We start from the raw sequence: 17,118 nt of genomic DNA on the forward strand, positions 1-17,118 counted from the left end.
AAATAATGACAAAAAAATTTCGATTTTCGTTATATAAGTATTTTTTCGTTATATAAGTATTTTAAGTATTCAGGATTATTTATGTAAAATTTTATTGATAATGAAATTGTTCTGTAAATAAAAATTTCATTTTATTTGTACCACATGTTTCATTTGTAATACTTTTAATGAAAATTTAACTTTTATTTACAGAACAATTAATCTGTACAACACAATGAAACTTTAAAACATAAATCATCTTGAATACCCAAAGTATTTACATAAAAGAATTGAGATTTTTGTCATTATTTCTTAATTACATTTTTATTAAAGCACATTTCTATTTTATATTTAAATAATTTTTCATCCAAGTTCTAAAGCGCCGTGAAATTTTTGGTATTACTTTTAAATGCGAGCTAGGACGCTCTATAATTTTTTTCATAATTTTCTTATTGTAAATAAAAATGTAATGTATATGTAATATATTCTTAAGTAATATATTCTTATGCTCTTACGACATAATCGCGGCGCATACAATTGTAAGAGAAACGTATGTATGTGAGTGTGATAGCGGCGCGTCGCGATGCCTATTGCAGCCGACGTCGCGACGCACGGGCAGAGCGCTTCGGCGGAGCCGACGTCGCGCTGTGGGTGGGAGTCTCTCGGGGCCCTCGCGAGAGCCACGAGTGAGTGAAGACTACCCGAAAGAGTCGTGCTCCACTCAGTCTGTCCGCGGGCGTCTGTCAAGCAGACTTCTCCGGCTCTCTTTCTCCCCTTCTTCCTCACTTCTTCGTTGCTCTCGGTCTCAAAAGCCTCGTGGAAAACACATGTCGTCGGCTGGTGGTGCAGCTGCTACCGGTTGCTAAATATATGCGTTAAACGTTAAGATTCATAACAGTAAAAAGTCCAGTCCGATACTGTCTGCCGCGTTTTCCGACAGCTTTTCCTCTTTATTTTTTCTTTTTCTTCTTTCATGCGATCGGGTTTTATATATGAAAGTGACTCGACAAGGTGACACGGTGTTCGTAGTGCGGCCAGTGATACGTCAGACCAGTGGACAAGATGTGGTCGACGAGGCTTCTCTGGAACCTCCTCGTCGGATTCGCGATCATCGAGTCACCAACTCGATACACCGTCGACGGCTTCAATGTTGAGACGAAGCACTACGCGGTGTATCGCATGGAAGCAAGATCTATGTTTGGATTCTCTGTGTCGACGTATCGTGACAGATATGCTCGTGGATGGTGAGTCTCTTTTATGTTATACATACAGGAAGATATGGGAAAAAATTCCGGATTCCCGAGATATCTCGATAACAAAGCATTTTTGTGAAAATTTCGGGCAAAACTTGTAGAATTTTAGCATCAGGTAGTAAGGTAGTTACGTGACCTTGAATAGCGTTGTCAGGGTCACATGAAAATCATTTTGAAATTTTTAAACGGAAACCCCTATTACTTACTGCATATTCTTGTAGCTTATTTCAAGATGACTTTCCAAAACATTATTTAATTAAATACTTTTTCGTTTAGACTTTCCGAGTTATGAGACATGAATGTTATAGTATTTTGACAGAAAATATCAAATATATCTTGTAAAATATTCAATTTTCGATAATCTTACCTTAATACTTTTATGGATAAAATAATGAAATGAATCAATGGATGTAAAGAAAACACAAGTTGCTTTAAAAGAAATGCAACCCAAAGAAATGCAATGTTGCAAATTACATACATGTTTTTTTTTCATTATCGTTAAAATATATATGATTTGCCAGTGTAAGCGCGTAATAAAGGAGTTCCATTTTTTAAATAATACAATGGCAAATTGTGAATAATCGTCCTTCTAATAGTATTCTTGACAATCGCAAGATTGTAGAAATATAATTTTTTATTCACAATACAACGCATCATGGATCGTGCCATACAAGTTTCATTTTTCGAGAATGAAAGATATTTATTCGTAATATTGCGGACGAGTTCAAGAATCGAGCCCCTGATCATAAAAGAAAACTATTCTCGACAATGCGTCATGGGGCGAATCTTATTCGTCACCTTTGATGAAGCGTAGCGTAATCCGATAATGACATATCTCGAAGAAGGAGCATTCCGTTACCGTATTCTTATTTGCGTATACGCTATGTTAAATAAACATATATGTCTCTCATTGAAACATATTGAAACTGTCCGTGCGCGAAGTGGTGTAGAGAAACTGACTACTTTTTATCACACAGATAATAAGCAAATGATTGGGATCATAATTACCTCAATTCTTTGTACATTTTTAACATGAGATTTCAGATAGATCACTGTCACATAAATGATACGACGGTTCAGACACGACAGAATAATGAGTACACCTTTTTCCCAAATATGTAAATTTTAACTCACGTTAGTCAGGTGCTTGACTCATCGCTCGATCATATATGCGATTAGCTCATCACCCGTCACAAAATAGGAAATATTGGATATTTTGAATTACCGTATTTTGTTTAAATTTTGCCTGAAATCGTCATGGCGATAAAATCGTCATAGCGATAAATTCGTGGCATCTTCTTTTTTTTCATAGAAATGAATGAAAACGAATAAAAAAATATTTAAAAATTCTCAGTTATCTTTCACGTTTTTTAACGAGTGCTGTTTCACGACAACAGCAATAGCATTTTACAGTACGTACTCTTTTGTTTCTCATTAACGAAATAAATAAATAAATATCGTCCATCGTGCAAGTTTCACATTCATTGCTCAAGTTAGAAACAGTCGACAGTCGCTTCTCGTTTGAGATATCCGGGGCGAGATTAGAGCGTTCCATCGTCACGTTTCACCTCAGACTTCAATTCGTACGAGCGATAATTTCCCGGTATCTATCATCGATAAGAGACACTTCGGCGATTCTTGCGGGACGGTTGCAATCCGTAGAGACGCGCCGCGACTCTCCACCCCGTCGCGATCTGGCGCGCGAATGTGTTCGTTCTCAAATTTCGTGACTCACGCTCGCCACGGGCCACGAATAAACGTTTCTGCTGACGGCCCCGCACGTCACCGGTCGGTGACGATTATAAATAATATCGGCGAAACGGGGACCCGCGACTAATAGCGCCGCCCGCATCGTCAGATCCGCGGGAAAATCAACGTCGACGCCAACGATGACACAATGGCACGGTTGCAAGGTTGGGGTCTGCGCCATTCGCAGCCGATTAACGATCAGTAAGCCGTAAAGCAGGCATGTTTATTTTCCCATAATGGAATATTCCTCGGTGATGATGGAAAAATGATTTTTGGAGAAAATCTAACGCTATTAAAAAATTGAACTTGATATAGTGTACTGTGTGGAAAGAACACAGTTTTTCTGAAGTGTTTAAAAATTTGATAGTCTGAAAAGAATTTTGTTAAGCTATCAAAATAATTATGTTAAGTTCAAATTAATTTGAATATAAAAAATTTTGCAGTATTATATTATCATGCGTTTTATATAATTATTTTGATAATTCAACAAAATTGTTTTCAAATTTATAGTTAAACATTTTAAACATTTCTGCAAAACTATTCTTTTCGTGTGTGTACTATTTTACTATTCGGGAACGATTAATGTTCAACATAGAAATAAATAATTTCTTAGTATTCTTCTCTATAATATTCTTCAGCAATAAAAAAATTTAGCTTTTTAAAGAGAATTAAAAGTTCAATTTAATTATGATATTATATCCGATTGCAATATGCCATTTTCTTACAAATATATACGGAAAGAACTTTTGTTGAAATGTCTAAAAATTTTGATCAAATATATAATTTGAGAATGATTTTGTTAGATCATTAAAATTGTTATATAGGATGCTTAAGCCTGATGATAATATTAAACAATTTTGACATTCTAGCAATCAATTTACAAACATACTACATAATTATTTTCAATTAATAATTCAATAAAATTATTTTCAGACCAAAAGCTTGAATCAAGCTTTTAGATATTTCTTTTAGAAAAGTGTTTGTTTCGTATAAAAAAAATTTGATTCCTTAAAATATATATTTAATTCCTTAAAAGAATCCTTGTTTCGGGGACAAGAAAGTTTGCCTGAAGAAAGTTTCTATATTAACATGTTAATAAATGACGAAAGGACTTCATATTGACAACGAGGAGAGGAAACATCGGCGCGAGGAAGGCTGTGCAGGAAGTTCAGATTACGCGCAGCCTTAGCCGAGAGATTTCCCTCGTGGGCGCTTATATTTAGGCCAGCTCGGTGCGAGTTTTTACGAGGACTCGTGTTCGCGCGCTCGTTAATTCCGCCGTTCACGGGGAATTAATGAGCGCTCGATCTCCATCAATCCCCGAAATAGAACGCGGGACCCGCGGTATTTATACCAATCTCCCTTTCGATTCATTCGGCACGATCGATTTCCGTCATTTACGTGCGCACGTGCATGCACGTATATGAATATATCCGATATCCGTTGGTTCTTAACTCGAAATCTAAAATTACAGGCGTTGCCTCCCTGTAACTTGGCGGAAACTTGGAGTGCGAGTGAGGCATAATTGGATCGGCATAGATTTTGATTTTTTTCACGTTGCGTCCTCAGAGAGGAGAAAATGTATTCTTTTTCTCTTTCTTTTACGTTTACACACTTCGATTTGGATTTGTAGTCGTGACCGAACGTGCATGGATCTAGGTGCGACGATTTGATCACGTACAATCGATTTGCCCATGAGACACTTTACCATGCAGGACACGTTGGGTCACGTTGGATCGCGTTGCGACTGGGTGCGTAGGCGGTTCGTCATTCCCGCGCCGCTCCGATTAATATCTTCGTAATCTATGCGTTCGATCTACGACGACGATCCGTTACGTGACGTCGTTCTTTCATAGGCTTCCTCAATCTGATCTGATCTGAAAGAAACGTGCTTTGCTTCAGCAATACCCGGACGAAATTTAAGGTCCGTTCCTTCCTTCGATTGCGCTTAACTGACATTCACGAAATCGGTATCCGAAAAGTGATATATATGGGCAAAGAGTAAGCTCTGAGAAAATTTTGTTTCGGAGGAAAGACTGAATTAAGATCCCGGCCTCCCGTCGCGGTCTCATGCATATGATTGGGAGCAGCGCGCATCTCACACCCGATATCACCTAATATCTATGAGATACGCACAATGTGCCATTACCACCGGCGACGGTAATCTTCGCCATATATCTGTCCGGTCGTACGTATATTCATACATAATCCCGGCCTCGTTTATCATTCATGAAAAAAAAAAAAAAAATGTAATGCGATTACAATCGCGCTTGCATACAGATTTACACCGACGCGAACATATATATATATATATATATATGCGGTCGCTGCGCCGGTGTAAATCTTGCAAGAAATTGAAACTCGGGATATAACTCCGCGTGTGCGATCTGCGTAAAAGTCATCTAATCCTGTTTATCACACAATCAGTTGCGTGTATAATTTTATACACGCCCGTTAATTCACCTCACGCGCTCTTCCTCTCGGCGAGCGTTCTTTCGCACGCGTCGGCGGTGGAGAGGTCTCGAAATCATTGGTTGATTTATCGACGCTTAAATTTAATATGTCTGCGCAATTTCACTCCGGTGTGCATCCCGGAGAGGACAACCACGAGGAAGCCCGCCGAGAGTAAGGTGTATAAATGTCAGCGTGAGCAGTATAGCAGAACACGTACTCTGTGATTCATTGCGCGATCGCATCGACGATCGTGTCTTTAAGAGGTGAATTCAGTCACGATCGCATGTGATAAAAGGAACAAATAGGAAGACCGAGTTTCACGCGTTTCGTCTCCCGGGTGTTCCCGGATGACTCATCCATTTTCCGAATTTACCGATTGTATGCGCGGAAACCTGCTCGCGTTCGAGCGGTTCGCGTACTAAATATAGACATTATTTCACGATGCGGAGTCTCTCAGCGGAGCGAACATCGATAAGCCGTCGTGAGTGTTCAAGGCGAAATGTCAGGAATGGCGATATCGGCGACGTTTCCCACATCGTTTATTAGCGATCACATTAACGCCTCCGGATAGAAGATTTACTCTAAATTATTACGGCGAAGCCACAGAATTGTGAAGTTAATTGTATATGTATTTCCATTATTTTTTGGATGACTCGTGCGATTACATTTTGTAGAACGAGATATAATCACGAGTTTAAATGAAAAAAAAAAAAAAATTGTTTTAATAAATTAACGAAACAGAGACACTTTAAGAGAAACTATTTAATTCTCTATATGTTTCTTTTAAATTATGGTATTGTTATAGAGATATTTTTATGCAATGTAAATATGCAAATTGCTGTAAGAAGTAAAGAAATACATTAAAAATAAGTGTCCGATGCTGTTGTTATAGCTTGATGTGCGATACGCGATTAATCTTACCGCCTAAAGATATCGCAAGCGTATATCAGCGATAATGTTGAAATGCATGTAAACGATTTTACGACGCTTGACGTCTCGCAAGCAAACATGCCATTAATCGCAATTGTGCTATTCAGAACGAAATAACGGCGATGTTGCTTATTCTCATTGTTCGGTACAATGATTGAAATCGCTAATTGACACGCGTCACAACACACAACGGAGTGGAACAGAGATATCGCTGGACCATTTCTTCGGAGAGAGAAATTGACTCTCCTTTGTAAGTCTCTATCGTATAAAATGCTTCACGGATGATATTCCGGGAAGCGTAGTCTTCTTATCATCAGCCACTTCCACACCGTGTGATAAGCACACGGTTACTAACGAATCGCAACGAGCTCCGTTTATGGACAAGACGATATTACGTGTACGAGAATATTGGATTGCCAATTAGAGAAAATATTACAAGTAGATTTTATGAAACTAGAGAGAGTGTTAGATAGATTACGAAACTTTTCCTAATGATCTAAGAAAAGAGAGCTGTCAGATGATGAGAACGTATGAACATTTTTTCATATATCGTTACATAAGCTTGCATTTCTACAACTGCACGAAGATAACAGAGACGTTTCTCTTTCTCAGTGTTGACTTGGAATCCCTCGCATGCGTCACAAGCCGGTTCATTCAACGAGCGTTGTTCGCACACGGCGTTACGTTCCGCATAAAAAGTACTTGGTGCTTACAATGCGTGTCGGGACAGAGGAGGAAATGAGGATTCAATTTCCTCGTCGCTTCCGGCTGGATGAAATGAAAGTTGAAACCAATCGAAAATGGTCACTCGGTCATCGAGTTTTTTCTTTTGCATTCCTTTCCATTAATTTATTCGCCGCATCGTGTCCTACAACGCGGGATTGTACGTATACATCTACAGTTGTAGCTTTGGACGATGCGAAAGTTTGCCGTTTGTGGCACGGCAAAGTACCGTGACACACGATAATTGTGTGAACATTTCTCTTCTTGTTGATAATCGTAAGCAGAGATTTAACGTGGCGGCTTACAAAGCGATCGCTGATGTCACAACATCCCTCGGGTGAATTACAAGATGTGCGAAATCGTGGCTATCGTGGAATGACGAAAACGCATAAAAAACTCGCAATATTCTGTTACCCACTTTTTATATTGCTGTACAACGTTAAATTAATTTATGTTGCCAATTATAATCTCTCAAATCGAGATACCGAGAGGATATCGATCATATAATTACGTTTTATAAGATGACAAATTTCTTGCGGGCATATTGCACTTTTATCGCAAAAAATTCACGTGTATGAAATATGTGTGGAGTAGCTTATAACTTTAACCACTGTTCATCATATTCTCTTATTCATCATTCCATGTATGGTTCATCTTGTTTTACCCAACGCCCACTGACGCATACCTACCACACCTTAGAACTAATTATTAATCTGCCGTAATCGAACATCGATATATGCAGATTAACAAGAATTGTCACTCTTCAATTCTGTATATTATTCCGTATATTCGTAGACAGGGGTGAGAAAGATTTGGAGGGGATTTAAGGGGAGTTATCCCGAAATTGTCTATACTTTCAGGTAAAAAAATAAAAATTATGATTTATAAAATATTTTTCCCATTCAAAATCAGGAAAGAGAAGACATTAGCTAGACATTAGCTTTGAAATATCCAAAAAGGCAATTTATTAACGCAAAAAATTGTTATTTATGACATAATTGATAAATTCCTCCCATCTTCCTCCGAAAAAATGCCTTGATATGCCATTCATACATATATTATACAGTGATTATCGGAAAAGTTTGAAAATATTGATTAGTCTTTTACTCGCTCTCTCTTTCTCTCTCCCTTCTTCTCTCCTTCCTCTTCCTCTCCTCCCCACACATACATACCCATTTTCATTCTATTACAAAAAAAAAAAAAAAATAAATATTTTCAGCAAATAATCAATTTTCTCGAAGTCCTTTATAATTTCGATAATTATGGCAGTCCCTTTCTTTCTGCAAACATTACAATGAAACGCGAGGGTTCAATGCGCGACGGCAAAGTCGTTCAATTCTTTTTCGCCTCCGAAATCTAGAAGGATGGACGTATGGGCAAACACGCAAATGGACATGAACGGGAAGGAGAGAAGAGGGGGGGGAGAGAGAGAGAGAGAGAGAGAGAGAGAGAGAGAGAGAAAGAGAGAAAGAGAAAAGTTAATGAGGATCGCGTGAGGCACGTGCCCAAAGCTCAGACCATGTCATTATGCAGACGAGAACCGGCAGCCTCGAGGCTTGTTACCTTTACCTGCCTGCACGCGTGCAACACGTACGAGATACGCACGCTTATATTCTGACAGCACGCGAGGATCATCTCGCCGTATTAAATTCGTAACCCCTCGATTTGAATATTTGTTCCACGGATAGTACGGGGTATTTCGGGTAGGGTGATATCTGATCATTAAAAGTAATTCAACTTGGTATGGTGTGTCGATGTCACGTTACGCTACTAAGAATGATTTATCGTTCACTCGGTATCACAAATGTAATTGTACGTGCGGTAACTTACGATTAACGTAATGGATATGCGAAATGAATTTGCAATCTCTCAGTAAGATTGTATCCGTTTTCAAACGATCGTAAATATCAAATCTCTCATTACTTGAGAGAAGCGATAAAGTTATCACAGAGAAGCTGCAGCACTTTTATCTCAATTTAGTAAATCTTTGATCATCTTCTTAAATATCGAAGTGTCTCTTTTCGATTAACATACAGTGTAACTTATTGTTTTTAAGACTTCCACGATTACTATTTTCAAAAAGTTAATATCTTTACGGGTGTTATCCGTGTCATTATTGTTAAACGTCAACGTTTCGTGAACATTGCAAGTTCACTTCATCAGGGCGAGGAGCAGGTTGATACTGTGATTACCACAGTAAACATATTAATATTTTTAATGTAACTTATTCTTTTACTCAAAAGATTAAAACATAATAAAATAACAATATTTTGTAGGAAGTATATCGATTTATGATTTCGTTACTTGCTTTTTTCTCTTTTGAAAACAGATAAAAGTTAAAATAAGTCAAACTTTCCGATCAAATATCACATGCATTGCATTCCGCACTTTTTGCTGATCTGTAATTTCTCTGTACTACACAGCATTACGGATGTTTGAGAGTTATCATTGAGAAATACGAAAAATACATTGTCTTTAGAAACCTCATATGTTCATCAGTTTCCTTTTTGGCGGAATGGTGGATATAGATGGATATACATAACACAACACGGTCAGTTCTGTTCGCCATATGGCTGCGGCACATCAACGTGTCATTCCCTCGAAACTATTGTTTCCTGTGACTACGTTTGACATATGTTTCCTCTTCCATCGAAGTTCATGAAGGAGACCCGTCTCGACTCGCTTAGTCAAAAAATTTGAAAAATTTTACAGATTATTTAGGAAATTTATAGTTCCTCCGATACTCCCACGTTTTCTATTCCTTTCTGGCATTCCTTTTTTCCTCGACTATACAATCGAATGGATATTTTTTAAGATTTTCCAATGTCCAAGTTTTAAATATCTCGAAATTTTTTTTTTATTTTTTCTAATTATTATAAATACCCGAATCGAAATTTTCATTATCCTTGATTAAATTTTTAAGTCTAGTAGTATTGTAGTAGAAGCTAAGATATTAAGATAGATTCAATCATAATGATATATAGTTTGCTCCTGATTAAAGATGTCATAAATTTCTCTTCCCCTGTTACTTTTTTAGTGTTAAAATAGGTAAATTTAAAGTAGGAGCTAAGGTAGTAAAATTTGTTTGCAAACTTCTATTAAAATTCTATTGAAACTATTATCTAGAATATACATTCCATATATAAAATTATTAATAAAAATATAATTAAGAAGAAAAGTATATAATTAAGTTATATAAAATTTATTCCTTTAAAAATTTAGATAAAAATACATCAGTTATAATATAACATTTATTAATTTTATTGTTATTTATTTGTAATTAACACATTTTACATATATATTGTTGGGTGATCTCGTCTTTGTCCTCGGAATATCTATCGAAAAAAAGATCATTTTCTACCGACATAGCAGTTGTTTGGAATTGTTGTTTGGCGTTCTGTAATCGTGGCAGCAGCGGAGACCGATTCGAATACCTTTACTGTTTTCTTGTTCTCGTTTTGTAAATAAAGTTTCTCTCTTGTTTACAGTGTGAACGAGTGAAAATTGTGCGTTTGCCCGCTGTGAGCGTGACAACATAATTATACGTATACATATTATACCTATATACATATATTATTTTGATACTTTTTATTACTTTTTTTCTCAATACTTTGCAATGCATTAAGAATATTCGCATTTTTAAGATATCATTAAAATTATACATATAATGAAAATATAATTATAAAATAATGAGAATATAATATAATAATTTATTCATATTTGAATAAATGCTGATTGCGTAAATCATACAATATAATATAACATAATATCATATAACATAATCTTTGATAAATTATTTTCCACAAAAAATCACTTACACGCGGTTTATATTCCGCTTTATATTCCGGTAACATGTAGCATTTGACAAACTAGATAAATGACCGGACAATCTCGGCAATGGCGCGGTTATATAATCGCAATTGCGTTAACAACAGTGTCGTCTCGAAGTGGGTCAAATTGTATCGCGACCCGGGGTGAAATAACGATTAACTACGTGCTAGTTAATAAAATTAAAGTCGCTTTATCTTAATTCCCTCATTTTGTAATTATTCTATGTGTTTATGAAAATATATATGAAAAAAATTATTTGATTTCTTTCTTGATCGTTAAATATTCTGCACGCCATTTTCGAAAGGATTCTTAAATGCGATTCACAAATATTTTACGATGATATTTGAAACTCAATAACATTGGGAATAAACGGGTGAGCGCAGCTGCTCGATAATGAGAATTGCAAGACGTGAGTTGGCATTTTGTACATACCCAAGTGTGACTAACACGTGAGGAACCTTTCTTGTATTTCACAAGATCCACCAAATGATCGATTTATGGTCGTTATTTCTTTCGTTTTTTTCTTACCTAAGAAAAAAAAATTGATAATTAAGTGATGTGTCAGAATCATTAAGTAAATAACGAATGGACGAATTATATTTAATTCATTGAAAACTTGATAAATTCAATGATTAACCCTACTAACCCTAAACAATGATACATGCAAATAACGAGCATTTATTCCGATAATAATTTTGTGATCGAAGTTAATCTGACGACTTTGCTATTGTAAGAGAAAATGTAGATTTTTCTGTTCTGCGCAGTGAAGGTGCGACAAATGCTGATCTTTATTCAACAATCTCTTAATTTTCTGAGAAAAATGTTTTCATCAACTATCGAATTGAAATAAAAAAATTAATAGTTATTACATTTTCATTTCAGATTTAATAATATCTAGCTATGCGTACCTATTTTATACAGGTGATTTTGTCGTAAAATCAGTGTGTATACTTTACAGGCACTTGTTGGCACGAGCAAGCAAATTTTTTTTTTCCTTTAAAGGAAAACACGTAGATAAAACATGTTTATCGTTTGTCTAAAGTGACAAATTTGCAATGCCGACGGCAAAGTTGTTAAAATCGATCGTAGATTACATTACCCGCGGAATTGCAGTACCATTACGCAGCTCACGCACACGTGCGAGTTTACTGTGAATGATGATTACAGGTTTGCCCACAGCGAGGGCCGAATGGTGTTAGTGAGTAGGTGCTCCTTATAAAGTAGCGGCGGCTCGACGTCGATATATGCCTCCGTTCGCGTTACGTCATCGACTGATCGTGCGTATCCTCGACGCACGTTATGTACGACATCTTTAAAGACTTTACGCAATCGAAATTCAAAGAATTTTCTCAAATACACGGACAAATTTGTAATTAAGACTTACTTTCGATTCTTTCTTTCATTTTATCGCAAGATTTATTTTGCATTTCGATTTTTTTCACTTGGATATTTTAATATTCTTAAATATTGTTAAGTTTGACGTTTTGTACTTCTCTTGATTAAATCAACATTGTCGAAGTACATCGTTCTAAAATTACGATACTATAACTGTAAATATATTATGCAACATTTTGTCTGATCAATGCGAAACTTGCGATTATTATTTTGAGAATTTGATGAATTATCGATGAAAGGTTGATATGCTTAGTAGATTCACTACGTCGTTTAATGAAGCGGAAAATTTTAATGTGCAGAAAATTAAAGGTCTAAAATGTTTATTAAAAATGCGCTGCAAAATTTAATTAGCATATACACGCGAATACCCGCAACGAAGGGAGGCGTATTGCGCGCAGCGGAGCGAAATTTTATGTTGATCGGATACCATGAGCTATGCTGATTTTCATTATTCTCGGCAATAACACGGCGATATTCCGCCTGGTTTAAATTTCCTAGCACGCGCTGGCTCATTAACATATACGTTTGTTGGAGAAGCTGTGGTACGCGGGTTCGTTGAACTCTGTGCTTTCATCGGTCGAGATTTTATTCTAAAAATATGTTATAAATGTTCTGGATTAAAATACATAGAAAGAATAGAACAAGAAAAAATTGAAAGACATATTACTGTTTCTTTCTTATCTCTCGTTGTAAATTATTTAATTTTATAACTATAATTTTAAAGTTTTTAAATATTGCTTCAAATTTTATTCTCTTTATATTATTTATTATCTCAATTTTATATACATATATATTATGGACTTTGAATTTAATTTTTTGTTAGCAGCAGATCATGTTTCTATTAATTTTATAAAAAAAAATTATCTAAAAATTAAATTAAATAGAAAGCTTTGATAAATTTAACATTCATGATAGTTTATACCTTAGTATGTATATTACTATATTATCCCTATAGATATTTCCGTTCCCATATGACTTGCTTGGTATTTAGTAATTCGATTCAGTCATAGACGTAGGAGGAACATTATGCACTTGATGTCGGCAGCATGTTTGATTTCTTCCCACCATCTTCTCATCAGTTCAATTCATAACTTTTAAGAATATGTGATTATTATTTACAATTAAGGAATTAAATACGAATAGTATAGGAGATAATCTAACATAGAATTAGGATATTTACGTGTGAGAGATATTATGGAGAGTATTACCGATTCCAGTTATCATAATAATAATTGGAATCATAATAACATGCACAATCAAGTAGTTTTCGTGGAGAGAAATGAGTCGCGCATATACATATTTTCTAGTGACGTTTAAGAGACACTTTCTTTTGTGGTAAGAGAACGGATCTTAAGTGTTACGTGATTTCCGGCTTGAAACCTGAGGTTGCATTACAATCGTCATTCTTTATGCCCGTACACGGGTCTCGATTTAGCTGTAAAGTTGTAACGAAAGTTAAATTCAGTCAAACGCACGTTTGATGCGACATAATATATCGTGTAATAATTGCACGCAATCGTGATGAAAAATCAATTTTTATGAAGATCATTTGAAATCATTTATGAAATCAACGCATTTTTTAATAGGCCGACAAAAGTTTTCGATTATTTAAAGATAAAGCGATTATTAGTTTAATTCTTCGTTATTCGTTATTACGTATGCAGAGCTGTAAGCATACATAAGTCAGTTTTATTAAAATTTCTTTTTCATATAAAATATATTTTTGTAAAGATTAAGTAAATAAAAATTTTTTTATGAAATTTCTTTTTATGAAAGATTCCAGAAAAGAAAAAAGATTGAAAATGTTTAAAATAATTTCTGACTCAAAGACATTACGTATATGTAATTGTAAATAATGGACTTTAGTCAATTTTATATATTAGATTATCTGTAAATTATAAATAATTCATTTATCGCTCAAATATTTTTCTATACAATTCTTATAAATAATTCATCTGTCATTTACGCGTATAAAAATATTTTTGTGAACATGAAAAGAAATTCACGCAGGTATAAAAGATTAAGAAGATTCACGCGACACGTACGTAAACGTCAATATTTTTGAAGAGATAACGGCATGTCTCTTACAAACAATAACATCGTTTTGTTTGCGGTATGGCAATATCGTCGGCGTATCGATATTTCCAACGCGATTTCACGCAAGATACCCCCGTGGAAGGCGTGCGTATGACATTCATCACGTTGTACGCAAGACATGCGTACACGGATTTGTTTCCCGGGAGAGAAGGCAAAGATAGAGGAGAGAGAGAGAGAGAGAGGGGGGAAGGGAGGAGAAGGGGGGAGGAGGAGAGATATCCCACGTGAAAGGGACTATGGCATTGAGCAATTCGCCAACGGCGAGCCACGTCGGATCGAGCCGTCCCGGTATTTTGCCAAATACGGGATTACGAATACGCACATACGGCGCTTATCCCCGCCGTTGTAATATAAGTCAACGCAACGCGCGATGCGCTGGCAACGGCGCGGACGAGGTATGTTGATATTCGTCGCGAGATGCGAATTACACCTGACAGCGACGACGAAGTCTCTCTAATTCATGAGCGAATGGACGAACGCGGCGTTTAAAGGAGGGTCGCCGCGCGCCGACTATGCAGATTTCGAGGTTCATGCCGAGAGGTTTATGCAAAGTAGCCAATGTAACGTAGCACGTGCTGCATCTCGGAAAACATTGCACACGTTATAGAAACTATCAAGTTACTCCGAGCACACGGTGTTTCATTCGATCTTTGTTTGCGCATCGTGCACTTGGCACGATGGCTGTCCGAGACTGTCAACTAAAAACGTGTCATGTCTATGTTAGGAAGAAATAACGTTTCAATAATTTCAATGATTTTGAAACTTCAGTCATGTATTATTAGCATATCAATAGTTAATTAATATTTCCATATCGCAAAACAACAGTCGCTAATGAACTAAAATCTACCCACGAAGTGCCGTACGGATATTTCTAGAGTTGTTGTGATCGATCATTCAAGAAATTAAAATCGCACTGAGGATATTGTCTCGTACTATCGATCGGTTTTATCGAATAACTTGCGCATATGCTTGAATAGGCGTTTCCCGTTTTGTGATCGAGGCCTTGAAAATCGCCAACTCGTCGAATTCCTATCGCTAAAAAATATTTGCGTGACGATAAATACTGAGAGACCGCAGGTGCATAGCGAGACGGTCGCAGCTGCGAGGCTATTTTCGATGCTGCTGATTTCACGTCGACCGTACAATTTTACCGTAGTTAGTTAATTTAATTTATGTTAAATTTTAATTAAAATTCAATTATTATAAATTTATAATTAGACACTCGTTTTAATTTTTTTCTCATCAACTAATAACATTTCTTTACCATGAAGAAACATTTCTCAAGAAAACACAAATAAGATAGTTCCTGAGATAGTTTCCTGAGAGAAAGCTTAAAATCGTATCAGTTTAGAGAAGAGAATTATTAATAAACATGTAGGTTTGCGTGTACTGAGAAAAACTGTTAGATAAAAGATTGAAAGACATGCGTGTCAGAAAGACATTAAGAATCATTAATGAATCCTAGAACTTTTTCTTTGACAGTCAGGTTGCTGCCGCAACCTAATTCGAATGACCATCTCGAACGCCCACTCAACCTATTTGCGTAATTCGCTCAACCTAAAAGAATCTACATCGATCTATATCGATCTATATCGATGACTCCCGAATCATATTCGCGAGAATCCCTGACGATTATTAGTGATTGTGTGTCCTGTGAGACCGGTCCGCCCTTGCATTCCCGTTCACATGCATACGTCATACACACATATCGGTGTAGTCGTAGTTACTCACGAATGCAAAAAGGTAGAATGGGCGAGAGTTTAAGCTCTCGTCAGGTTCAATCCACGCACTGTTCATCGCGCTGTTCATCGAAGTAGCGCGTATCTTCGTTTGTTACTTCGCATGTCGCTCACATATAAATGTTTCGTTTCACTCTTTGATTAAAATTATTATGACGCATCATATTATAATCTCAAAGAAAACATTATTGAGAATATAAATAAATTTTATTTAAATTAATGGTTGATTATGTATCGAACTCTAAATTCTCTAAATTCTATAATGTAATTTGATGATTATATACGATAATCATATTATACGATCAAGCGTGCAGATAAATCGATAAAATAAAATAAGAGTTATGTAATGTCGTTTTATTATATTTATTATTATATTTCATCAATCTGATGTTTAAGAAAATGTTTTGTGCCAGATGCTACGATGATGTTTCTGATAGGTTCTTCTCCTTGCAATTACGGCACTCTTTTTGTTCTCGCACAATATATTAGAGAAAAGTGAGTTTCGTGGTCATTTTATTTCTTCGCACGTGGTCATTATTTACCATCTCTAATTATTACTTCAATCTACTTGGCCGCAAACTCATCTCAATTTAACATTGTATTATTCGTATTATTTCGGTGAAGTCTCATGAAGAAGAACCCGTTTCGATTATATACCCGTTTTCGTTATTAATTACGATGACACGCGTGTTAGGATAATTATGGTGAGACTTCCTTTTATCTTTACTTCTCGGATGAATCCTGTCAGTCGGAAAATTATGTGGCCGCTTATAAATTCCTCTGGCTTATTGTTATCGATATTGTGGCATACGATTTCGACGCCACGTCAAGTGGCGCTTATGAATCGCTTACATAAGAGGCATAATCGGCTCGTCTCTTTCCACATGTATGTGTGGCGGCGCTTACCTACGCACGCTGCACCAATCGTGCAGAGAAGCCGATGTGTGCCAAGGTTGCTCCGTAGGAAA

The 17,118-nt window shown here is 36.2% G+C and overlaps 1 protein-coding gene and 1 long non-coding RNA gene across 5 annotated transcripts in view; one reads left to right on the top strand and one right to left on the bottom strand.

Annotated features, from left to right (window-relative positions):
- Positions 1 to 591: 591 nt before the first annotated feature.
- if (integrin subunit alpha inflated) overlaps positions 592 to 17,118 on the top strand; it is a 68,397-nt gene continuing 51,870 nt past the window's right edge. The window contains exon 1 of one of the 3 annotated variants that reach the window (XM_089077220.1): positions 592 to 1,223. In XM_089077220.1, the coding sequence (XP_088933346.1) occupies positions 1,127 to 1,223 (97 nt within the window). In that variant the 5' untranslated portion in view covers positions 592 to 1,126. The remainder of the gene's footprint in view (positions 1,224 to 17,118) is intronic. The other 2 variants (XM_089077218.1, XM_089077219.1) reach the window with 2 other exon arrangements.
- LOC148936691 (uncharacterized) lies at positions 10,279 to 13,156 on the bottom strand. 2 transcript variants are annotated; one of them, XR_016139354.1, is made up of 3 exons: positions 11,828 to 13,156; positions 11,566 to 11,752; positions 10,279 to 11,447 (listed from the first exon to the last, which is right to left on the bottom strand). It is a non-coding gene; the product is annotated as an uncharacterized LOC148936691 (long non-coding RNA). The 2 variants fall into 2 exon arrangements; XR_016139353.1 differs by lacking the exon at positions 11,566 to 11,752.

The sequence above is a fragment of the Pogonomyrmex barbatus genome, unplaced genomic scaffold (assembly GCF_055798465.1).
Source record: "Pogonomyrmex barbatus isolate J1 unplaced genomic scaffold, ASM5579846v1 scaffold2, whole genome shotgun sequence".
Taxonomy (NCBI): domain Eukaryota; kingdom Metazoa; phylum Arthropoda; class Insecta; order Hymenoptera; family Formicidae; genus Pogonomyrmex; species Pogonomyrmex barbatus.